Source organism: Antennarius striatus, chromosome 16 (genome assembly GCF_040054535.1).
Source record: "Antennarius striatus isolate MH-2024 chromosome 16, ASM4005453v1, whole genome shotgun sequence".
In the NCBI taxonomy this organism is placed as follows: Eukaryota; Metazoa; Chordata; class Actinopteri; order Lophiiformes; family Antennariidae; genus Antennarius; species Antennarius striatus.
Window position 1 is genome coordinate 4,190,288 of NC_090791.1, and position 24,151 is coordinate 4,214,438.

General features: G+C 43.1%; 3 protein-coding genes across 5 annotated transcripts; 2 read left to right on the forward strand and 1 right to left on the reverse strand.

The window, feature by feature from the left end:
- Positions 1-1,075: 1,075 nt before the first annotated feature.
- Positions 1,076-6,941, forward strand: LOC137609853 (tolloid-like protein 1). 2 transcript variants are annotated; one of them, XM_068337191.1, is made up of 13 exons: positions 1,076-1,284; positions 1,513-1,681; positions 1,771-1,955; positions 2,264-2,438; positions 2,601-2,773; positions 3,358-3,532; positions 3,608-3,792; positions 3,911-4,085; positions 4,248-4,426; positions 4,519-4,690; positions 4,884-5,065; positions 5,399-5,605; positions 6,429-6,941. In XM_068337191.1, exons 1-13 carry the CDS (start codon positions 1,185-1,187, stop codon positions 6,614-6,616), a joined length of 2,265 nt encoding a protein of 754 aa, XP_068193292.1. In that variant the 5' UTR covers positions 1,076-1,184; the 3' UTR covers positions 6,617-6,941. The 2 variants fall into 2 exon arrangements, with proteins under 2 accessions (XP_068193292.1, XP_068193293.1); XM_068337192.1 differs by having other exon boundaries at positions 1,077-1,245.
- Positions 6,942-7,522: 581 nt separating this feature from the next.
- LOC137609854 (tolloid-like protein 1) lies at positions 7,523-12,754 on the forward strand. The gene is made up of 12 exons (XM_068337193.1): positions 7,523-7,677; positions 7,942-8,110; positions 8,200-8,384; positions 8,553-8,727; positions 8,880-9,052; positions 9,548-9,722; positions 9,798-9,982; positions 10,101-10,275; positions 10,438-10,616; positions 10,718-10,889; positions 11,077-11,258; positions 12,209-12,754. The coding sequence occupies exons 1-12, from the start codon at positions 7,617-7,619 to the stop codon at positions 12,298-12,300; spliced, it is 1,923 nt and encodes a 640-aa protein (XP_068193294.1). The 5' UTR covers positions 7,523-7,616; the 3' UTR covers positions 12,301-12,754.
- Positions 12,755-12,903: 149 nt separating this feature from the next.
- Positions 12,904-23,149, reverse strand: mylk5 (myosin, light chain kinase 5). Of its 2 annotated transcripts, none has more exons than XM_068337190.1 (17): positions 23,011-23,149; positions 20,325-20,474; positions 19,841-19,993; positions 19,537-19,677; positions 19,129-19,164; positions 18,067-18,194; positions 17,823-17,976; positions 17,438-17,749; positions 17,257-17,359; positions 16,968-17,171; positions 16,679-16,896; positions 16,465-16,588; positions 15,028-15,180; positions 14,828-14,954; positions 14,646-14,733; positions 14,379-14,525; positions 12,904-14,299 (listed from the first exon to the last, which is right to left on the reverse strand). In XM_068337190.1, the coding sequence occupies exons 2-17, from the start codon at positions 20,347-20,349 to the stop codon at positions 14,094-14,096; spliced, it is 2,319 nt and encodes a 772-aa protein (XP_068193291.1). In that variant the 5' UTR covers positions 20,350-20,474; positions 23,011-23,149; the 3' UTR covers positions 12,904-14,093. The 2 variants fall into 2 exon arrangements, with proteins under 2 accessions (XP_068193291.1, XP_068193290.1); XM_068337189.1 differs by lacking the exon at positions 23,011-23,149 and adding an exon at positions 21,304-21,603.
- Positions 23,150-24,151: the final 1,002 nt, after the last annotated feature.

The window sequence follows — 24,151 nt, forward strand, 5'->3', positions numbered from 1 at the left end:
CACATCATAAAGAGGGAGGCAGTCCTGAATCACCATTCACATCTGTATACGTCGCTTTCTGCCCCCGAACGCCAAAGTTCGTCCGAGAACAAATACACTCTTGATATCTAATGAGCCCGGGCCAAGATTAAATCGATTTATTGGGACGTTGGACTTTTATTAAACTGTTATTCATAGGTCGAAATACCTTGAAGCACATTGCCTGAAACTAGAAAAATAGAACCCTCTGGTCTCACTTTAGCATTTGTGACGCCGTGAAGTTTAACATGAATGTTTTTCATCTTATATTTGGAATAAATCCTTCTCCTTACAAATAGGTATGGCATCAACATACGTGAAAGAACTTGTTGTAGCCCATTTACCCCCCGGGAGCAGTTTGGGTCACTCAGGGTCACTCAAGAGTCTCCATGAATAGAAGGAGAGCAAGACCCTGATTATAACGTCTGTACGTTAAGATTAGCCTGAATAGGTTCCTTTTTAAGATGGCTTATAGCACCTCTGCGTTTAGACTGTTAGCAGACTGTTAGCACCTCTTACGCCCTTCCCTCTCCTTCTGCTTTCATGACTCTTTAATGCACAATACAAAACTGACTTCTTAAAGAACTTGCTGTGAAATGGGATTGGATCTTCTGCTGGGATGATGGTTGATACCCTCTGAAATCATCATCATCATCATCATCATAACTGCAGAGCTCAGGTACATAACGGTGACTGTGACATCTCTCTACACCTGTGAACATATGTGACCAAATACATATGCAGCAGATCCTGATCATGATTGCGAGTTATTGTGGCCAGTTTTCAGGAATAATATGGAATAAATTTCGAAAATAAATACAGTAAATTAAAACTATAGATTTATTTAACATACAGTGATGAATTGTAACAAAGCTAAATACAGAAAATAAATCCTTCAACACAAATTGAGGCCATATATTCGGTCTGATAACAGAATTTTGCGTGGGTGCACTCAGAGGGCATAGTGGTTCCAGAGCCCTCCAGGTCGGGTCGGGACGCGTTGGCGTCTGGCAGCAGGAACGAGAGGGGTGGAAATTCTGCTGGCTTTATATTTCTACCATTTCTGTTGAGGTCGTCAGTCATTCAGGACGACAAATCTGGACAGAAGCCGCTCAGCAACAGCAGAAGTTTGTGTGCACAGCTGCAGAGTGTGTTTAGAGTCCAGCATGTTTCGCGTGCTGTTGTTGTTCCTTTTCACTCGAGTCGCCTCGGGGGCTTCGCCGAATGGTAGGCTTCGAACCGACGACATGGCTGCAGGATCTACAGGCAACTCAAGAAAATCTCAGTCTCCAAACTGTTAAACATCAAAATGTCTTTATATCTTCAAAGTCGTATTTTCTTTACTTTGAAATAGAAGACAGGCGGTTATTAACATATTGAACCGATAAGCAAATCATAGAAGTAATTTTGGAGTGATTTACAAAGCATTACATCTTCTTTTTTCTTCCTGCGATGTAATTCATAACTGTGACTTTACTCTCTCTTCTGATGCAGCTCAATGTGGAGACAGCATAACGGTCGAATCCCCAAACTACCTGACCTCCCCAGGATACCCCACAACCTACCCTCCCTCCCAGAATTGTGAATGGATATTAAAAACTGTCAATAAGAGAATTATTGTGGAATTCAATGCATATTTTATGCTGATGGACACCAACTGCACGTAAGAGTCTTTTCCTTTTCTTACCAATAAAGTCCTGACCCAATAACAGACTGGGAATCAACACTAACCCAGTGTCTTCTTTCCTCCAGCCACGACTATGTGGAGGTTTACGATGGAGGGGAAGAGACATCACCCAAGTTGGGAAGGTTTTGTGGAACGGTCGCGCCCCAGCAGCTCGTCTCCACGCGTAACGTGGTCCTCATCAAGTTTGTCACCGACAACGAGAACGAGGGAGCGGGGTTCTCTCTTCAGTACGAGAGGTCGGAGGAATTTGGTGCGTGGGTTTTTTAAGTTTAATTTGACTTTTTTTTTACATTGTGACGTAATCCAAGTGAACTGAATTTCCCTCTGGATCAATAAAGTATGTATTTATCTGTCTGTCTGTCTGTCTGTCTGTCTGTCTGTCTGTCTGTCTGTCTGTCTGTCTGTCTGTCTGTCTGTCTGTCTGTCTGTCTGTCTATCTATCTAGCTTTCTCACCATCATCTTGACGAGACCACCTGCTGCAGTCAGCATCCAGTTGGTGCTTAAAAACACATTTTGTGGCCGCTAATTGCATTTATTTCTTTTCTCTTGTGATGCAGCTGTATGTGGAGACAATATAGTGATAGAGACTGAAGGCTCCATAACCCATCCTGCCCCTCCCTTCGTTTCCCTGCCAAACCAGCGTTGTGCATGGGTCTTAACAACCCCCGAAACTCACCAGAAGATTGTTGTCGGTATCGAGCAGCTGTATAAAATTTTTCAAACAACCTGCGAGTAAGATTTTTCTCGAGTCTTTCTCTCTCTCTCCCTTTCTCCTACATGTCCATCCAGCCTGATAAATCCCTGTTAGTCACGGAGCTTCTAAATCGTCTCCTGGGGAAGGAGGAGATTCTTGTACCATTGCAAACCTAAGTCTGTATCTTTGTCTCCCTGCAGGGAAGAGTATTTTGAGATTTACGATGGGGGAAGTGAGCAGGCACCCTTGTTGGCAAAGTTTTGCGAAAGGGAGCCACAACCAGTCATCTCCAGTGGCAACAAGGTCCTCATCAAATTTGTCAACGACTTAGTATCAGCGAGATTCAAAATTCAGTACAGGATACAAGAGAAAGGTGCGTGGGTTGATAAAAGAATGGTTTAAAATGGATTCTTTCCAAATGTAGAAATAATTAGAATTTAGTGCAAAGTGATTCCTTTCAATTTGACAATCAAAAAATCACACATCTCTGTTGGCAAGGCGTCAAACAAGATAAGGTGACCTGATTCCCAAAATAACCATTCATAGAATGTGGGTAAAAATGTTTCCACACTATTGTCTGAGGTTGTACAAACAGTCTGACGCTGAATGACTGCCGCTTTAACCTCTGCAAGGGTAAATAAACCCAACAGCCCTCAATTTCATTGGAGGAGGAGTGAGTCCAAGGATGACCGGAAGTTTGGATGGGAGCTGGAAGCTTTTGCATTTCCCCTGGCAGACAACAGGAGGCAGTGCTGCCTCCTACTTGCAGACACAGCTTCCAAATTTTCTTCAGCCTGACAAGACCCTTTTTTTGCAAATTTGAAAAGTGTACATTTTGGGTGCTGCATTAATCACAATTATTATCGCAATTAACCCTAATTATTCGTTACCAAAACTGGCTTAGGTCAGAGTTAATGTTTAGCTAACTGCAGCCTTTGCTTCTCTCTTGTGATGCAGTTGAGTGTGGTGGGAACATAGCAATAGAGCCTCTTGGCCACCTGACCACCGAAGGATATCCTATGACTTACCGACCCAACCAGCATTGTGTGTGGGTGTTAACAGCCCCTGAACCCGAATATAAGATTGCCATCAAATTCATTGGCAAGTTTTATCTGGAGGGCACTGACTGCAAGTAAGATTTTTCTATTCACCTTATCTCTCGCTCTCTAAACTCCCCTTGACCCTAAAAGTTCTTGTCCTCCTACAGACATGACTACATGGAGATTTTTGATGGCGGGAATGAGACGTCACACTTATTTGGGAGGTTTTGTAGGTCAGATAATCCACCAATGTTCGTCTCCAGAGGCGGCAAAGTCCTCATCAAGTTTGTCACGGACAACGAGACAGCCGGCGTTGGGTTCTCTCTTCAGTACGACATCTTAAAGAAATCTAGTACGTGGTTTGATCTGATGAAACACGGCAGCACTGCTCCAGGGTGTGACTCACGTCACCTCGGGTGCTTGGGTTCCATTTTCTACCCACTAACCACAACTGTCTATTCTGTCCACAGTTAACTGTGGAGGGAAAATAGACCTAGATTCCCAGAACTACCTGACCTCCCCAGGATATCCCATGACCATGCCGCCCTCCCAGCATTGTGTGTGGGAGATATCGGCCCCTAGTCCCAGGCAGAAGGTTATCCTTGATTTCAATGAGAATTTTCATGTGGGAGGCACTGACTGCATGTAAGATTTTTCTCCTCACTTATCCTCCACCCCTTCGTCCCTTTCCCTCCAAGTAAATACGTTTTAGAACACCCAGCAACAGACTAGATGATCAGGAGATCAGTAATGATCTTCTCACAGGATTCACACACCTATACCTGGGTCTGCTATCTCCTCCTCCAGGTATGACTATGTGGAGGTTTTCGACGGCAACAGCGAGATTTTTCCCTCTTTGGGAAGGTTTTGTGGGACGGTTGCACCTCCTCAGCTCATCTCGACTTCGAGTATTCTCCTCATAAAGTTCGTCACAGACAGCGAGACGGAGGGAATGGGGTTCTCCCTTCGGAGCTCTGGGAAAATTTGTGTGTGGTTTGTTGTTATAACTATTGAAACATGGTGATTTAGAAGAGTAAACAGACTCAATACCAACTTTCATTTCTCTCTCTTGGTGAAGTCTGTGGAAGGAACATGACCATAAATTCTCCGAGCTACCTGTCCTCCCTAGGATTTCCTTCAAACTACGAGCCCTCCATGGAGTGTGTGTGGGTTTTAACAGCCCCTGAATCTGATCAGAAGATTGTCGTCAACTTCAATGCATATTTTGAGATAGCGGACACTGACTGCAGGTACGATTCTCCTCCCTCCTTCTTTTCAGTCCTGCCACTGGTGGACACTAGTGAAACTTTGATATCTCCTGTTTGTACTGATGGAGTTTGTTCTTTTCACGAATCAAGAAATGTTGGTTTTATTGAGAGGAGGGAAATGAGTGTATCTGGCACCTATTTGTAATCCCAAGCCTGGATCTTTGTCCTCCTGCAGGCAGGACTACCTGGAGGTTTACGATGGGGGGAGTGAGCAGTCACCTGTCTTGGGAAGGTTTTGTGGGACAGTTGCACCTCCTCAGATCATCTCCACGGGCAACAGTGTCCTCATCAAGTTCATCACGGACAAAAATAAAGAGGGAGCAGGGTTTTCTGTCACGTACAAGATAGAGGAGAAAGGTGTGTGGTTTGATAAAATCATGGCTGAAACATGGTAAGGGTTAGACATTGAAAAATAACTGAGGTTACAATATCAAGGTCAAGAAACTTTACAACCCAGAATGTCATTGGAGGAGAAGGGAGCAAACCATTGATACCCAATTTTAGGTTTTGGGATGGGGCTTACGTTTCAGACTGTGGAAAATCTGTAATTGCAAAGCAAAGCTAAATGCGTTTGTGTAGCAGGTGTGAACATTCCCCACAGTGGTATTCTGACTGGTCAATATATACTTTCTGCGATTAAGATTTTTTGTCTTTACTGTAAGAAGTTATCTGTATTTTCCCTCCTTGCAGTTGGGGACTGTTCCAGGAACTTTACGGCTCCTACAGGCAACATCACGATACCAGATGTCCCCAAGTATCATTCCACCCCACGGCACTGCACCTTCATGATCTTAGCCACAAACGGGTCTGACATCATAGTTGACGTTGGCAAGGATTGGAAATTTCACACCTTTTGTCACTACGATTTTGTAGAGATCTGGGATGGCTTCCCTTCAGGTGACCAGACATGAGTTTAAATACTGCAGGAAGTCTCTTCCTGTCAAAATATTCTTTTTAAAATAACTTCTAGCCAAAAAGAGCACAAGATGACGCTATAATGCCAACTTACATTCCCTAATCATTGCACTGAAAACACAAGTGGGACTATAATTTGGCTGCTAAGCATGAATGAATGACACTGTGTAAGAAGAAAACTTTAATGGTTTAGTTCAGAGAAGACAAAACTAGGTAAAAATCTTGTAATTTTTACCTGATTTCAATTTGAAAAGTACACTAAAAAGTACACTAAATTATTTTAGCTAGAAACGAGATATAAATCTGTAAACATTACTGTTCTACAACAAATACTACTGTTTATGTGTACTTACTTTACCGTTTTATTTGTTGTTTACTGTTCCATTAGTGCTTGATGTCGCAGGAAATCCATACTTGTACCTGGGAGTGTCCTTCAAAGTAAAAGCATAACTATACAAACGCCAGAAGATTGTTTTAACGAAAAAACGAATATATATTTCACAATAGAGGTGACAGAAAGGCATTTTTAGGTTCCTGAAATGGATAAAAAGTAGTTGATTCCTTCATGGATACAACAACATAGTTCCCATACTTGTGTGTTTTTGCTAAAAAAAAGTTCAATCATTCCCAGGACAAGGAGGGCAAAAAAGGGAAGTAGCGAAAGCAGTCTGTAGCAAAGTGATGATGCTGACATTGTCCCACTTCTTCACTACTTGTGCCCTACTTCTGTGTCGTCTGATATTTTGTTCTTGTCTGTCCTCATTTCCTCTCAATTTATTCTCCTCATCTCCTCTTTTTCCCTCAGTTGGTACCCAAATTGGGGAATACTGTGTCAATAACATGCCGAGTGAAGTCCATAAGACACCGAGACGAGTCGTCGCCACTAGCGGCATTCTGTCCATGACTGTCACCCCCAACAGAGTCCTCACCAAAGACAGTTTCTCAGCCAACTACACCATCGTTAGGAAGAGCCCCTCCATCCATGAAGACTGAATTATCTGAGATGAAGGAAAACATGAGCTGTCTGTATGTGACCTTTGACTCCTGAACCTCGTGCTTGGAGGAAACCTATCAGAAAGAGAATTTTGCCTTCAGGGATTCATGTCTTGCAATAAAGAGCCACATAAACTATAAATTAATCAATAATCAAATTTGTACAATTATTTTGTCATCAACAAACCCAATCAATTGTTGTCACAGCTATTACAGTTTAATTGCTTGCCATTAATTTGTTTTGGAATTGAACACTTTCATTCAGTTCATTTCTATTTTTACAAAACTGATGCATCACACAATGAAGTAAAGTTGGGAAAGATTATTTAATGTCTTGAATTGTTTTCCTTGTATCCAGTCAGTTTTCCTGACACACCACTCACATTATTTAAAGCAGTTTATAGATAGTAATGGAAGTCATACATGGAAGAACCACTGAAACGTGGACTAAAATGAGCAAACACAAATGCAACCATTAGTAACTTCAACTTATACCTATGAACATACAGTATGTGACCAAATACATACTCAATATATGCAGCAGGGTCACTTAAGTGTTCCAGATGTGGATCATTATTATGATCCAGATCGGGGACAGGGTCAGGTTTCAGGAGGAATACCTCAGAATAATATGGAATAAATTTCTAAAATAATTACAGGTCTTCGGACTACATATTTATTTAATATACAGTGATGAATTGCAATGCAGCTAAATACAAAAAACAAATCATTCGATCCAAATTGAGGCCAGGTATTCGGACTGATAACAAGTTTGCGTGGGTGCACACAGAGGGCGCAACGGTTCCAGACCCCTCCAGGTCGGGTCGTCTGGCAGCAGGAACGATAGGGGCGGAAATTCTGCTGACTTCATGTTATATACTTTATATCCTAACATTTCTGCTGAGGCCGTCAGTCATCCAGGACACCAAATGTGGACAGAAGCCGTTCAGCGCCCGCAGAAGTTTGTGTGCACAGCTGCAGAGTGTGTTTAGAATCCAGCATGTTTCTCGTGTCGTTGTTGTTCCTTTTCACTCAAGTTGCTTCGGGGGCTCCGCTGAACGGTAAGTGTCGAACCGACATCCTGCCTGCAGGATGCATTGACAATATAAGAAACTCGCAGTCTCCACACTTCAAAATGTCTTTATATCTTCAAAGACACATTTTTATTAGTTTTACATAGAAAACATGCGGTTATTGAACCACTGAGCGGATCATAAAAATTTTGAAGTGATTTGCAAAGAATTACATCTTCTTCTTTTTTCTTTCTGTGATGTAATTCTGTAGAAATTCCAAACAGTGATTTTCTTTTACCTCTTGTGATGCAGCTCAATGTGGAGACAGCATAATGGTCGAATCCCCAAACTACCTGACCTCCCCAGGATACCCCACAACCTACCCTCCCTCCCAGAATTGTGTGTGGATATTAAAAACCATCAATAAGAAGATTATTGTAGAATTCAATGCATATTTTATGCTGATGGACACCAACTGCACGTAAGAGTCTTTTCCTTTTCTTACCAATAAAGTCCTGACACAATAACAGACTGGGAATCAACACTAACCCAGTGTCTTCTTTCCTCCAGCCACGACTATGTGGAGGTTTACGATGGAGGGGAAGAGACATCACCCAAGTTGGGAAGGTTTTGTGGGACGGTCGCGCCCCAGCAGCTCGTCCCCACTCGCAACGTGGTCCTCATCAAGTTTGTCACCGACAACGAGAACGAGGGAGCGGGGTTCTCTCTTCAGTACGAGAGGTCGGAGGAATTTGGTGCGTGGGTTCTTTACGTTTGATTTGACTTGTTTTTAACATTGTGACGTAATCCAGGTGAACCATCACCTTGACGAGACCACGTGCTGCATCCAACATCCGGTCAATGCTTAAAAATACATTTTCTGGCCGGTAACTGCATGTTTTTTCTTTTCTATTGCGATGCAGCTGTATGTGGAGACCATATAGTGATAGAACCCGAAGGCTCCATTACCCATCCTGCCCCTCCCTTCGGGGTCCTGCCCTGTCAGCGTTGTGTGTGGGTTTTAACAACCCCTGAACCCAATCAGAAGATTGTTGTCGGTATCAAGCGGCTGTATAATTTTTTTGAAACAACCTGCAAGTAAGATTTTTCTCGAGTCTTTCCCTCTCCCTTCCTTTCTCCTACATGTCCATCCTGCCTGATGTATCCCCGTTGGTCACAAAGCTTCCAAATCCTCTCCTGGGGAAGTTGCACCATTGCAAACCCAAGTCTGTATCTTTGTCTCCCTGCAGGGAGGAGTATTTTGAGATTTACGATGGGGGGAGTGAGCAGGCACCCTTGTTGGGAAGGTTTTGCCAAAGGGATCCGCTTCCAGTCATCTCCAGTGGCAACAAGGTCCTCATCAAATTTGTCAACGGGTTCATACCAAGGAGATTCAACATTAAATACAGGATACAAGAGAAAGGTGCGTGGTTTGATAAAAGAAAAGTTGAAATGGATGCTTGCCAAATTAAAGAAATAGTTAGATTTCAGTACAATTAAAAAACCACACACATTTCTGTTGAGAAAGAGTCAAACGAGATAAGGTGACCTAGATTCCCAGTTTCGGGGAATCTGGCTAAAAATGTTTCCACACTGTTATCTGAGGTTGTACAAACAACCTGTTGTTGACTGATCGGCACTTTGACCTCTGCCAGTCCTGAATGCCATAGGAGGAGGAGTGAGTGAGTCCCTGGATGACTGGAAGTTTTGATGGTAGCTGGAGGCTTCTGCGCTTCCCCTGGCAGACAGTGGGGGGCAGTGCTACCTCCTACATGTAGAAGCAACTTTCTAATTTTCTTTAGCCTTACAAGTGTCAGTTATGGATGCTGAGTCAATTGCAAGTAGTTGTTGCCAAAACTGGCTTAGGTCGGAGTTAACATTTTGCTAACTGCATCTTTGCTTCCCTCTTGTGATGCAGTTGAGTGCGGAGGTAATATAGCGATAGAGCCTCTTGGCCACCTGACCACTGAAGGATATCCTATGACTTACCGACCCAACCAGCATTGTATGTGGGTGTTAACAGCCCCTGAACCCAAATATAAGATTGCCATCAAATTCATTGGCAAGTTTTATCTTGCGAATAGTGACTGCAAGTAAGGTTTTTCTATTCACCTCGTCTCTCGCTCTCTAAGCTCCCCTTGACCTTAATGGTTCTTGTCCTCCTACAGACATGACTATATGGAGATTTTTGATGGTGGGGACGAGACGTCACACTTATTTGGGAGGTTTTGTGGGTCGGATAATCCATCCCGGTTCGTCTCCAGAGGCGGCAAAGTCCTCATCAAGTTTGTCACGGACAATGAGACAGCCGGCGTTGGGTTCTCTCTTCAGTACGACATCTTAAAGAAATCTAGTACGTGGTTTGATCTGGTGAAACACGGCAGCACTGCTCCAGGGTGTGACTCACGTCACCTCGGGTGCTTGGGTTCCATTTTCTACCCACTAACCACAACTGTCTATTCTGTCCACAGTTAACTGTGGAGGGAAAATAGACCTAGATTCCCAGAACTACCTGACCTCCCCAGGATATCCCATGACCATGCCACCCTCCCAGCATTGTGTGTGGGAGATATCAGCCCCTAGTCCCAGGCAGAAGGTTATCCTTGATTTCAATGAGAATTTTCATGTGGGAGGCACTGACTGCAAGTAAGATTTTTCTCCTCACCTATCCTCCACCCCTTCGTCCCTCTCCCTCCAAGTAAATAGGTTTTAGAACACCCAGCAACAGACTAGATGATCAGGAGATCAGTAATGATCTTCTCACAGGATTCACACACCTATACCTGGGTCTGCTATCTCCTCCTCCAGGTATGACTATGTGGAGGTTTTCGACGGCAACAGCGAGATGTCTACCTCATTGGGAAGGTTTTGTGGGACGGTTGCACCTCCTCAGCTCATCTCGACTTCGAGCATTCTCCTCATAAAGTTCGTCACAGACAACGAGACGGAGGGAATGGGGTTCTCTCTTCAGAGCTCTGGGAAAATTTGTGTGTGGTTTGTTGTTCTAACTATTGAAACATGGTGATTTAGAAGAGTAAACAGACTCAATACCAACAATACCAACTTTCATTTCTCTCTCTTGGTGAAGTCTGTGGAGGGAACATGACCATAAATTCTCCGAGCTACCTGACCTCCCCTGGATATCCTTCAAACTACGAGTCCTCCATGGAGTGTGTGTGGGTTTTAACAGCTCCTGAATCCGATCAGAAGATTGTTGTCAACTTCAATGCATATTTTGAGATAGCGGACACTGACTGCAGGTACGATTCTCCTCCCTCCTTCCTTTCAGTCCTGCCTGGATGCTGGTGAAACTTGATATCTCCTGTTTGTACCGATGGAGTTTGTTCTTTTCATGAATCAAGAAATGTTGGTTTTATTGGGAGGAGGGAAATGAGTTTATCTGGCACCCATTTGCAATCCCAAGCCTGGACCTTTGTCCTCCTGCAGGCAGGACTACCTGGAGGTTTACGATGGGGGGAGTGAGCAGTCACCTGTCTTGGGAAGGTTTTGTGGGACGGTTGCACCACCTCAGATCATCTCCACGGGCAACAGTGTCCTCATCAAGTTCATCACGGACAAAAATAAAGAGGGAGCGGGGTTTTCTGTCACGTACAAGACAGAGGAGAAAGGTGTGTGGTTTGATAAAATCATGGCTGAAACACGATACCAGATGTCCCCAAGTATCATTCCACCCCACAGCACTGCACCTTCATGATCTTAGCCACAAACGGGTCTGACATCATAGTTGACGTTGGCAAGGATTTGGAATTTCACACCTTTTGTCACTACGATTTTGTAGAGATCTGGGATGGCTTCCCTTCAGGTGACCAGACATGAGTTTAAATACTGCAGGAAGTCTCTTCCTGTCAAAATATTCTTTTTAAAATAACTTCTAGCCAAAAAGAGCACATGACGCTATAATGCCAACTTACATTCCCTAATCATTGCACTGAAAACACAAGTTAGACTATAATTTGGCTGCTAAGCATGAATGAATGACACTGTGTAAGAAGAAAACTTTAATGGTTTAGTTCAAAGAAGACAAAACTAAAAATCTTATAATTCTTACCTGATTTCAATTTGAAAAGTGTTTTGTTTGCTGTCAAATTTCAGAAACACGTTCAAAACACAGGGAACTACAAAATCAGTAATTACTGTACTACTTTTCCAGTGTTCTGCCTCCTGCTAACACCATGATGTCGTCACAACGTCTCACTAAAGGGCAACTGAAAAAAGTACACTAAATTATTTTAGCTTGAAACGAGATATTAACCTGTAAACATTACTGTTCTACGACAAATACTACTGTGTATGTTTTACTTACTTCACCTTTTTATTTGTTGTTTACCTTTCCATTAGTGCTCCGCGGTGTGTTTTTGCTAAAAAATATTTCAATCATTCCCAGGACAAGGAGGGCAAAAAAGGGAAGTAGCGAAAGCAGTCTGTAGCAAAGTGATGATGCTGACATCGTCCCACTCCTTCACTACTTGTGCCCTACTTCTGTGTCGTCTGATATTTTGTTCTCGTCTGTCCTGATTTCCTCTCATTTTCTTCTCCCCATCTCCTCTTTTTCCCTCAGTTGATACCCAAATTGAGCAGTACTGCATCGATAATACCCATGAGTCCATAACGAACCAAGCCTTGTCGCCACTAGCGGCAATCTGTCCATGACCGTCACCCCCAACAGAGTCCTCACCAAAGACAGTTTCTCAGCCAACTACACCATCGTTAGGAAGAGCCCCTCCATCCATGAAGACTGAATTATCTGAGATGAAGGAAAACATGAGCTGTCTTTATGTGACCTTTGACTCCTGAACCTTGTGCTTGGAGGAAACCTATCAGAAAGAGAATTTTGCCTTCAGGGATTCATGTCTTGCAAACAAGAGCCCCATAAACTATAAATTAATAAATGATCAAATTTGTCACAGCTATTAGTTTAATCATTTGGAGTTAATTTGTTTTAAAAGGTGTTGGACACTTTTATTCAATTCATTTATATTTGTGACATCAAATGCGAATGTGTATTTCATATGAAGTGACTTCATCTCTGTTTTGACCTGGAAGTAAAAATGTGTGTAGCTGTATAATTAAAAAATGAAAAATAAAATTTCTGGTTTAATACACATTATAGATGCTCTTGTTTTGGTTACATGTACATAATGTACCTTTAATAATAATTGACTGTAGAAAGTAATTTGGAACTTTTTGACAGGCCTTTCATCTCTCTAGACTTATAATTAGCCAAAATGAAACAAACGTAGTTAGAAATGTATGTTTCTTGTTAAACAGTCATAATGGGGTAATTTAGTAAGGTGTACCTTTCCCCCTGCCTGGAGGGACGTCTATGTCAACAGACGTTAACATAAACATAGATTCGTCTTCCTTTGCACATGTCCTATATTGTAATAATGAATCCATGTGTAGGGAATTACTTCTCATGGTCTTCTTTTTGAGCACCATTAAAACTATGGAAATTAATGTTAGATTCAGCCTATCGCCTATAAGTACACTTCCCTAATTTGTTGAGTCCCATATAAAATAAAAGCACTCTATAATATTATCCACCAAACTGAAAATAAGACTGTTGGAGTTATGTGGCAAGCAGCAGTTGTTATTTTTTAATAGACAAGTGTTACGGTCTCCAAATTAATCATTCGCAGGAGTTGAGGTGTCAAAAAATTAGCCTTTAATCAGTCCGTTTCAAAACCAGAAAATCACAGGAATTCCAGCACCAGAGGGATAACCAAAGCTCGAAGTGAAAAACCAGGCAGGGGTCAAAACCAAAGAATCATAATCTGGACGGTATACAGGAGGCAGGCAACACCGTAATCCAAAAAACAGGCCGATGTCATCCACAGAGAAGCAAAAGGCAAAAACCATGGTGAGAACACGCAAAGGTCAAAATCCAGGAAAACACAGATTAGGATAGGCAAACTCGTGATCAGACAGAAACAGCCAAGGAAACAACAATAACGAATGACACATGGCTCTCTGCACAAACAAATACTGAATAGCACCTCGACAGGGCTAAACTGAAGTGAAGGCTGTCAAGTACACAGACCAGAGTGCTAAATTAGGTTCAGGTGAAAGTAATCATCAGCACACTGCCTGGGCGTGAACAATGGTAATTACTAAACACAGACTGGTTGAACATTAAATGAGGCGATCAGGGAAAACAAGACCAGGTGCAACAATTCCATAAGATGGCAGTTGCAGAAAACCAGAAATATACATAGAAAGAAAACCAATAAATAAAAGACAAAACAAGACAGACAGAGATCGTCACAACAAGCACAACCATTAATCACATCTTGTCTTTTAAAAAAGGAAGAATTGAATTCAAGGATTGTTTTCTTTTTGCACACTAATAATAGGATAGAGGACATACAGTTCAGTCCTAGTATATTAAAACAAGGCACTCAATGACATATTTATAAAACATTACAGTCATAAATACACCAAGTCTACTCTTGAATGATGAGTTTGGCGGAGCAGAACGTCTCCCCGTGGTCATTGGTGGCTCTACAGGTGTAAACGTTGGTGTCATCTGGGCAAACTTTGCATATGACCAATGTACAACGACCGTCTTCTTCATACTCTATCTGTACTGTGGGGGATTCCACTACAGGCTCCTGCCCACACAGCCACACCACCTCTGGGTCAGGGTATCCTACCAAGATTGATGGGAGGTGTTGAGGAGAGGGACAAAGTTGAGAGACCAAAAACATGAAGTAAGGAGTGCGGTGTACCTGTGAGGTGGCAAGAAAGATGGGCGCTAGATCCCTGTGGTACCGTCAGGTCCTTCAGGCTCTGAGTAAAATGGGGTGGGCCTTGCATCTTGCGCTCCAGAGATTGCAGGGCGTGCTCTGCCTCCGGGCTCAGGGGTGAGTCCACAACTTAGAAGGCGAAGGAGGAAGGAAGCAGTGAACGAAGGAGAATGGGATTGCTGTGCAGCAACTTTAAACCAGAATCCTAAAATGGACCTGATGAGACATTTAAGAATTCAAGTTTCTCACCATCTCCTGGGCTGGTGGGGGATGCAGAACTGTCACCTTTAGACAACAGAGCCATTCTCTTTAGGGCCAACAAGGCCTTACCAGCTTTCTATAACCAGGAAAAACAGTCAAGTTCTATTTAAGACACAAAAAACAAGACCTAAAACCCAGCACTTAAAAAAAATGATATATGAAGATATTACCTTCCACTTCTGCCTGGCTAGAAACCTCTTCATCTTCTCCTTAGACAGATTCTTGGTCTCCAGATCTCCAGAGTCAAATGCTGCCATCCAAGGATGGGCAAGTGCCTCCTCACAGGACATCCTCCGCCTGGGAAGCATACAGCGTTATGGGTGGTTTAGTGAAGATATTGTCTGGGGACTAAACCTACATGCCTACATACCTGGTGTTCTTGTTAAGCAAGGAGCTGATGAAATTTTTTGCCTCGTCTGTAATCTCGTCAAAGCTCTCCTCATCAAACTCCCACTCGGCAGCCGTGACCAAAGCCAGGGTCTCCACATCGCTGTTACCCTGGAATGGGGACTCACCACTTAGTCTGTAGAGAAGGACAGCAGTGTCATGTGACTGTTTCAACCTACAGGTATATCCACCAGGTGGCATCAAAGATAGGAAACATCAAACAACTGACTGTCAATTCTGTTTTGTTAAAAGCACATTTTAATACCACTTAATAACTTTAAATTTAACCCCAAAGTCCACAAAATATATTTTACAATTTCTTGCTTAAAACACTGCTTGGAACAGGTATAACCAACAATACATGTGTATGACTTTAAATGTAAATGAGCTGAGCATAACCACGCCCCCTAACAAAAGTGGGTGTGGACTGTGGGTCGCTGGCGCTGTCAATTAAGCCTCAAATCTGAACTGTGCTTCATAGGACATTCTGATAGGTGGAAAAAGCAAAAGACATAAAATATTTTTTTTAAAGTCTTTTTTCTGGGACCCCGAATTTTTTGGTAGAAAAAAAAACATGAAAAACTGTACAGTAGTACCCTAAGATACGTGTTTAACCCATTACGTGACTGAGCTCATAAGTCAAACAACTTTTAAGTCAAACAACTCGTAAGTCAAATATTTCCCTATTTAAAATAACTAAACTCATTTTAATCTGTTCCAGCCTTATAAAAAAGCCCCAAACCCCGTAGATTATGAGAAAAAACAACACATTTTTATCAACCAATAGACATGCATACTTTGTCTGTGCATAATTAATTATATATATGTAAATTACATAAACTATTATAAAGCATGAAAAGAAAAACAAAAGCCACGAGCACACACACACACACACACACACACACACACACACACACACACACACACACACACACACACACACACACACAAGGTCTTTACTCCGCAAAAAAATAGAATGTGAGCCGGTCTGATTCTGTATCCATCCGCCAACACATGGGAGAGAACGAGATGGGATCTCAGCAGATGTATCCATCCACCAAGTTGGGAGTTGGAACGGCAAAAAATGTAGAAGAATAATGATTCTGCTCATTTATCCATGTGCAGAAATTCTGACGCAGATGCTAAATTAGCTTAGCTTGAAGGCTTGAAAAGCGGAGATACAGTTGGCAGTCTTGATGAAAAAAATGTCTAAATTCTACTTAGCAATACCTGCAATCTTCTCAACACTTTGGTATCTTATTTGTTTAGTCTGTCAGTGTGAAACCCACATTACCCCAAGGTTTGTGCTAAGCTAATTGGCTGCTAGTTCATATTTACTAGACAAATAAGAGAGGGTTGTTTTCATACGAAGAAGGAGTGACTCAGACAATTCCTTTCATGTAAAACTGGCTGCACTCACAAAATATAGCAGATGACCCCAATGCTCCACATGTCGGTGGCCAAACACACGGGTTCGTAGTTGATCACTTCTGGCGCTACAAACTCTGGAGTCCCTTGCATCACCTTCAGTGACGTGTTGGCATCTGTCAATCATAAAGCACATCATTTTTGCACCGATGGTTGCCAGCAGAACAAAACGAATCAACATGAAGAGAGTATCTTATTTCGCATACCTAGCCTCATGGCTAATCCAAAATCGATGATCTTGATGGAGGTGCCGGTGGTGTCGACGCACACAATGTTTTCAGGCTTGAGGTCCAGATGGATCATTTTCTGCCGGTGCATGTAGGCGATCCCCTCCAGGATCTGCTGCATGTAGTGAACGCTAGTAGGCTCCGTGTGCTCAAAGCTGTCGTCGACAATCCGTTCGAACAGTTCCCCTCCAGCGATGCTGTGAACAAATGGATATCGGTTTCCTTTCGTCTACCACTGCGTCCGTGGCTCTCGTTTAACGGTACTCACTACTCCATGACCATGACCATCTCGGGCTTGTGGTCGTACGCTGCGAGGCATCTAACCAGTTTGGGGTGGTGGAGGTAGTTCATCAGCTCTATCTCTCGGCGGGCAGCCTCTCTCTCCTTGGCACGTCGGCCTTTGTAGAACTTCCCAGCGCACACCCGTCTCGTCTCCTTGTGCGTTAGCTTGAACACCAAACCAAACTTTCCCCTGATGAATGAATGAGATTTATGAGGTTTTTTTTTTAAATCTGAATTTGCTTAGAAAATGGGATTTGCTCCTGACAGGTACTCACATTCCCAGCTTCTCCTGCAAGTCGTAGTGATCTGTAACTTTGTGCGTAGAGTCAAGAGAAACATGGGTACAGGCTTGAGAAGCCTCTTCTTCTTGATCTAAATCTGCACACACAAGGATGCAACACCTGTTATATCCGGGCCTCATTATACCTGCGCCACCAAGAACCCACATCCTCTCACCTTTCTGCTCCATCCTAACCACTCGTGACGCCGGTCCAGGCTCGCTCGCTCCCACTTCGTTGTAGGCTCTCACTCTGAAGCAGTATTCCTGTTCAGGCTGCAGGCCGGAACTCGCTCTGTACGAGGTGCTCTTGCAGTCGTCGGTAAGTTTACGCCAATCCCCAGGTTTGATACGACTTTGATTCTTTACCTCGACCACATAACCCAGAATGGCGCTGCCTCCGTCATAGCAAGGGCCCGACCAGGACAGCACGAGACTGGTAGCGGTGATGAGGGAGATCACGGGACACGAGACGGGAGGTTGTGGCCTCTCTGGCGGGAAAAAGAAGTTCAAAAAAGTGCTCAAGCATTTTGGGAAATGACCACACGGTGTGAGATGTGTCACCTATGACCGAAAGGGTGAGCGCGTGTTGGGCGGAATTCTTGCGATCTCGCACCACAACCGTGTAGCGGCCTGTGTGCTGTGGTTTCGCCTCTGCTATAACCAGCGTACTGCTCACGTCTGTGTTCTCCACCCACAGCTCTAGACCGTCCACCACCTGCAGAGATGAAGTGGGTAAGAAACAGTGAATGTAAAAGAAAATTTTAAAAAAACAACATTTATTTTTTTAGCCAGCCTTTAAAAGCACCTGCTCTTTGTTTCTGATCCAACACGACACGGCAGGAGGACTGGCGGTGAAACAACACTCCAACCGGGCCGTTTGTCCCGACTCCACCTTCACATGCTGTGGAGGATTTTCAAAATGCAACGCTTGACCTGCGAAGACATAACAAAGTGTTCTGACTTGTGTTTGCTCCTTCTAGGTTGAAGGTTTTAAAACGCAGTGGGAGGAAATTACTGAATGTGGTTTGTGAGATAAAGACAGAAAACGGACGCAGGATGGGACGATCTGTGGTTTTTAGCTTTGCCGACTTAAAGGACATCCTTTTTCCCCGGGACCCTTATTATTGCAGCATAGGGTGGACCAAATGGAAGCAAATGCAAAACACGACTGACCTACTCGCACAGGTTCAACCAGTCCTTGTGTCATCAACTGTGTTGAACGATGACACTCGTTGCTTTTTCAGAAGACGACTTGCATACGGAATAAATTTCAGACTATTGACTTCATGAATTGCCTCAAAGGAATCAGCAAGGCAAACATGTTTAATATGCACAAGAAAATTTCATACATGAGCTGCAGCCTCCAACGCTCATTATTCAAATGACAGGACGATGAATTTGAATCGTAAATGCGACAGAATGGTGATTCAACAGCGTTAGTGTCTCCAGTTTACCTTGTGAACATAGCAGCCTGATGCTAATGCCTTCATCTGCCTCTCCAGCTATCATCACTTACTTATTCATAAAACCATAAACAGCATAACAGTCATAAAATACAGCATTAATACCCCATCCTCAGGAGCATATTGTCTAAGCTTTTAGTCTGTAGCAGCCTACACCCTCAGGTAAAGTTTCCTTTTACATAGGAGCACAAAAGCCTTCATAACAACATAGTAATAAGAACAAAAGGTTAAAAAGCTCCAGGGTAAAACTGCAAAAGCATCAGAAGCCACTGACATTGATGAAACAGACTCTAATGGATGTGGTATATTAACAGGAGCTGATTCAGACAATGCAGCAGCTCTAATAAGAAGCAGGTGCTTCACCATACCTAAGGGTGTTCAGAAAAAAAGCTTCTGTGTCTCACCTGTCCCTGAATCGGCCCTCTTCTTCGGGATGACTTCTGCAGAGACAGTTGAAGCGCAGGTTGGTTTAAGCAGCCAGTGACAGAGGTGTGGCCGTGCTCTTCTGTCCTATAGCTATCAGTTTACAGTCTCTCTTCAGCGCACCCTCCACTCCCCTACATGGCCTTCATTTGGGACCAAGAACTGTTGGTGTCTGTGTGTTAAATAGCTACATCATTGTGTTTGACAACCAATCCCACAAAGACAGGAACTGATGCATTTCCTGCTCCTTTAAAAATGTACAAATGTACATCAGCAGAAGGTTTGAAATAATCATGACCTGAAGGCTTGACGTTGTCACAGGGGATAAATTCACCAGTAAATTGATCAAATTCTTTATGCATATGTGGAATTAATCATTATTTCCTTACCTCTTGGAGTTGTGACCGGGCTGCATGCAGGAGACCCCGTTGGGGGGGATTGGGACGACTTTCCGTTCTCCATAATTCTCTTTGATGAAGAAGGCAGAATATCTGAGGCACGGTTCCGCTTCCTGTAGATGGTTTCGAAGTCTTGAGTGGGTTTCAGAAAAGGAGAATAGGAGACCACAGAACATTAGAACTGAAACTGAGGGACCTCACGCTTTGGTTTTGTAATTATGTCCTGGATCAAACAAAGATATAGTTAATAGATGTCCTCTTTCACTCATTATTGAAGTCCCAGCGACTTCCTTACCTTTGACAAACACGACGGCACAGCAGGACGTCTTCCCGGCGCTGTTCTCCACCAGGCAGGTGTAAGCACCGGCATCCTCCGGCAAGGCCTCCCTCACCACCAAACCCACCTCCCGGCCATTAAGGGTCGGATTCCCAAAACGGGCCGCTTCACCTGCCAACAGGAGCAAACACTAGAAAACCTCTGGTCTGCTAGAAGGATGCATTAAAAACTAAAAGAGACGGGCGGATTCCTTCCCTTAATATTTGGATTTTTTTTTTTTTAAATTTTGTATACTTTAGTAATCCCCGAAGGGAAATTAAGATTATACTCGAGTTAGTCAAATCCAATCACATGCATATGTTAGTGTGTACAGGCTCTGAACAAACAAACAAACACACACACGGCGCCTTGCTCAAGGGCGCCTCGCTCAAGGGCGCCTCGCTCAAGGGCGCCTCGCTCAAGGGGGCCTCGGCAGTGCTCCGGTGTTAGACCCTCAGCTCACCATTGTGCAACCACGACACCTTCATCGGCTGACCACCGGTAACAACTCCCCGCAGTGTGATGTCATTTCCTTCGTCCACGCAGCAGTCCTGCAGGGGTTTTATGAAGACGGGTGGGTCCAGACGATTAGAAGAGGAGAAATTTGCAGTCCCTGAGAGGAGCGATGGAAAGAGGTGAGGAGTCAGAGGCGAACAGGAGCAAGAATAACATGTCTGCCTCAGAATAAATTAATTTATTAAAGTTAAATTCTGTGGCCTCATCTTGAAGTAAAAATGCTGCAACTCTTTTTCCCTTCTTTTATTTGTTCTTCATTTCCTCAGGTCAGGTCACCGTCGCCAAGGAAACGGCATTAGCATCATCATTTGCTTCACGTTATCTGACTCTCTCAACAGTCACAGAGAACCCGGCTTGTTAGTAACGACTCGGCTGAAATGAATGCAAACAGGAAGTTAAAGACATTCATCTGCTGCATTGTGGCGAAGTGGCTGCGAGTCTGTTTTCACGAGGTTCGTGATGTTTCAACGCTTGTTTTGTGTGTTCATTTGTGTGTGTGTGTGTGTGTATATGTGTGTGCTTGTGCCCAACAACAACAAACACTGAAATAATTTCGCCATACAGACAACTTGACGCATCACGCCTCACCAGCCAAAAATATAAATAAAGAAAAAAAGTCACAGGTTATTATCAGTACCAAAAAAAAAAGAAAAGAAGACAATAAAGGGAAGCGTGCTCAAAAACAAAAAACACACACATGTCCAAAAAATGGCCAACATAAAAACCAAATATGTACTTGAAAAGTGCTGAACACAAAAAGTGACATCAGTTTCAAATAACACATGAGCAGCAATCTGTGGCCAGGAGGCATGACCCTGTCTAGACTTGTCAGTTCTAACCCTGACACACACACACACACAACACACATTTTTCTAACAAAAACACCCCCCAAATAGCAGCGACACACTCTGTCCATCAACCTTTACCTGTGTTTTCACCTGGAGTTCCACCTGTGATGGATTCTGAGGCAGGTGATGCCCGGTGCGGTTTGATGTGCATCCAGAAGGTGGACACGTAACGCTGTTTGCTTCCATCGCCGCTCATTTCTATCACTCTAGCGACAACACAGACGCCACACAGTCATTTCCCCAAACTGATTGTCACACTTCCTTTGGTTGATGCGACTGCGTGGAGGGGGGGTGGGGGGCCTCTGCAGCCCTGATCCGTCTCTAAAACCAACGCTCCTCATTTGTCACTCCGGTGAAGCTTCACATTTCTGCACATGTTCTTTCCTTTACGCTCCGATGTGAACTAACTCCACCTCCAGCACAAATCTAGTGTCCTTTGCTTCAGCCTCTCCCTCTGCTCAACCCCTTTATTCTCACGCCTAATAGACACGCATTACATACAGTAGTAAAGCAAAGAGGGGTAACAGGAGGAAGGGGCTGAGCTTATCTCCCTATCCAGCCAAAGGTCCTATTGTGTGATGCTCATTGCCCTTTATTGGTTTTACTCTTTGTCCTCTTGCTTATCAATGCTGCAGGTGAACTTTGTGATGCCCGTGATGCCAAAACAGCAAAGGTTTCTGTCACGCCTGCGGATCGTAAAGCCACGATCGTGATCTACAGCCTCATAAATCCTGTGAGCACCTGACCCACACACAAACACACACACATACACAGATCACGCCTTGAGGTGTGCCTGCAGTTGTGTTCATACATGTGCCGCTGAAGGGGGTCCGATCTGATCGGGTGAACACAGTTGAAGCTGAGTGGGAGGATTTTCCCACAGCTTTCCCAGCTGAACTTCCTCAATTCCACATCAGTGACCACACAGAATAAAACAGTGAGGGAGAAGAATTCTCTAATCAAACATTCACCAAGAGGCCGCAGGCAAATGTAGATCATGTAGGATCCACTCTTTAGAACCAGAAAACCCCCATTTGGCACACTTTGGTTGCTTTGACTGTTAAAATGTGCCAAACGGAGAATCTGCCCAATCGAAAATTCCCTAAAGCCTTTCCAGAATCTACGTCCTTTGTTCTAATCTAATCTAATTTGTCATATTTGCTGCTGAATCAGTGGATTAAATGCTAACCACGGATTTTTTTTTGTTATAAGGAAGTTATAACTTGTTTTATCATGAAAAAAAAAGTAGGCAAGGATGAAAATCATTAATTCTTCTTTCTCTATTTGAAGTTGCCTCTGGAGTCACGACAGGTACGATGTCTCTGACTCATGGAATCAATTCTTTGAGGTCTTACCTTTCCACAAACTAGAAGATTACACTTATACACCTGATAATTGTGCGGCTATTCTAGCATTCTCGTGTGTAGATCAGGCGAGGATCAACCCAATAGCGACTTGTCGCTTAACAGGTTATGTTGCCAAACTCATCTATAAATACTTTTACCTTCCTTAAGTTGACTTGCAGGAAAAGAGAAGGTTAAATATGAGAGAAATTAATTGCCGACACTGCACTGTCAAGAAATCTTAAATTAGGCTAGTTTCGGTCTATATTTGAGAAATCTAAAATGAATAACCACAGAATAAGATCAAAAATGTTGGTAGGAGCAGAACATTTGGGGTTACCTCATAGCAACAAGCTCCAACAAGCCAAAACTACCTCAGATGAAAAAAAATCTACAAAATCTGTCAGATCATTTACATCTTACATCCCGTAGGCTCACAAACCTGCAGGACGGATGACGCAAGTGAAGCTGATGCAGCAACTGTTGATGTTGATGTCTTTCACAAGAGCGTCTCAGCCCAGGAACAGACCACCGTTTCACACATGAGACACAACATGACAGACACCGTGCATAATACCGACTGAGTCTGAGCTTTGAATTGGACCCAACAGCTTCCTGCGGGGGGAGCGGAAAACATGCAGAGACTCCAAACCTGGAGAGCTGCAGACAGATAACACTGCATTTTTCCCACAAAGCCCGAAATTATAGGAGCATAATTAATGTAATTTCAGCACAGGTCCACTTACTGCACACAATAGACTCTAGAGGAGGGAGGGGGACATCCTGACTGACCCATTAATCTACCAGCCCCTCCTCATGCTGCAGCTTTTCCCACTTAATGTCACGAGTGTAGTTTTTGTCCTGGACTGACTGCTGTGATAAAATTAAAAAGTCTTTGGCTTCAGAAAACAAGACACCACAGTTTAAAGTAAGGGAATGGATGGAAGAAAGAGTTCTCTGCAGCGCACGAGTAGTAAAAATGATATACCATTAATTTGAATTAACATTGACTTTAACAGAGCAAGAGGATTTTAAAAAAAACAAACTATTTGTTTTATAATGCTGCATGCAAAACATATTTTGCAATAGCATAGAGATGGTGCTGCCAGACCATTATTTCCTACTTTTGAAAAATGTGTCAGCATGCTTTTCATGTATGTTTGCGGATGTTTCTATACGTACAGATAAGCTAAAAAGTAAGATTATGAAAAGTATGAAATTTGCAGTTAATTATTTAACAGAAAAACTGTGGAAAACGGTATTGAATGATTGGAAAATTGCACATCCTGAAATAATTAGTAAAAAGAAAATCTCTATTATGGCTCCTGAATTGTAAGATTTATATAAAGACAAGGAAGCTGATTATTGTTATTTTAAAAAAAAGCCTTAACATTAAGGTCAGTAGAGTCAGAAGTTAAAAACCAAGGAAACAAAAAAACTGGGGATTTGTTGTATTTTATTTATTTATTTCACCCCCCCCAAAATAAGCGTGTTACCACAAGTGATGCCAATCTGCTGCAACAAACAGGTTGAGTCAGGTTGGGTGAATATGAATGGAATTCAATCATCCACCTCGGTATAAA

Bases quoted from the DNA above. Each gene is read 5' to 3' on its own strand.
- LOC137609853 (XM_068337191.1), top strand. From the start codon at position 1,185: ATGTTTCGCGTGCTGTTGTTGTTCCTTTTCACTCGAGTCGCCTCGGGG. The intron at 4,427-4,518 runs GTGTGTGGTTTG...CTCTTGGTGAAG, and splicing joins TCGGAGCTCTGGGAAAATTT to TCTGTGGAAGGAACATGACC. The intron at 5,066-5,398 runs GTGTGTGGTTTG...CCCTCCTTGCAG, and splicing joins GTACAAGATAGAGGAGAAAG to TTGGGGACTGTTCCAGGAAC.
- mylk5 (XM_068337189.1), bottom strand. From the start codon at position 21,421: ATGAGCGGCGATGGAAGCAAACAGCGTTACGTGTCCACCTTCTGGATG. The intron at 17,172-17,256 runs GTGAGTACCTGT...TTCATTCATCAG, and splicing joins TTGCAGGAGAAGCTGGGAAT to GGGAAAGTTTGGTTTGGTGT. The intron at 14,734-14,827 runs GTAATATCTTCA...TCCTGGTTATAG, and splicing joins TAGCCAGGCAGAAGTGGAAG to AAAGCTGGTAAGGCCTTGTT.
- LOC137609854 (XM_068337193.1), top strand. From the start codon at position 7,617: ATGTTTCTCGTGTCGTTGTTGTTCCTTTTCACTCAAGTTGCTTCGGGG. The intron at 10,276-10,437 runs GTAAGATTTTTC...CTCCTCCTCCAG, and splicing joins GTGGGAGGCACTGACTGCAA to GTATGACTATGTGGAGGTTT. The intron at 10,617-10,717 runs GTGTGTGGTTTG...CTCTTGGTGAAG, and splicing joins TCAGAGCTCTGGGAAAATTT to TCTGTGGAGGGAACATGACC.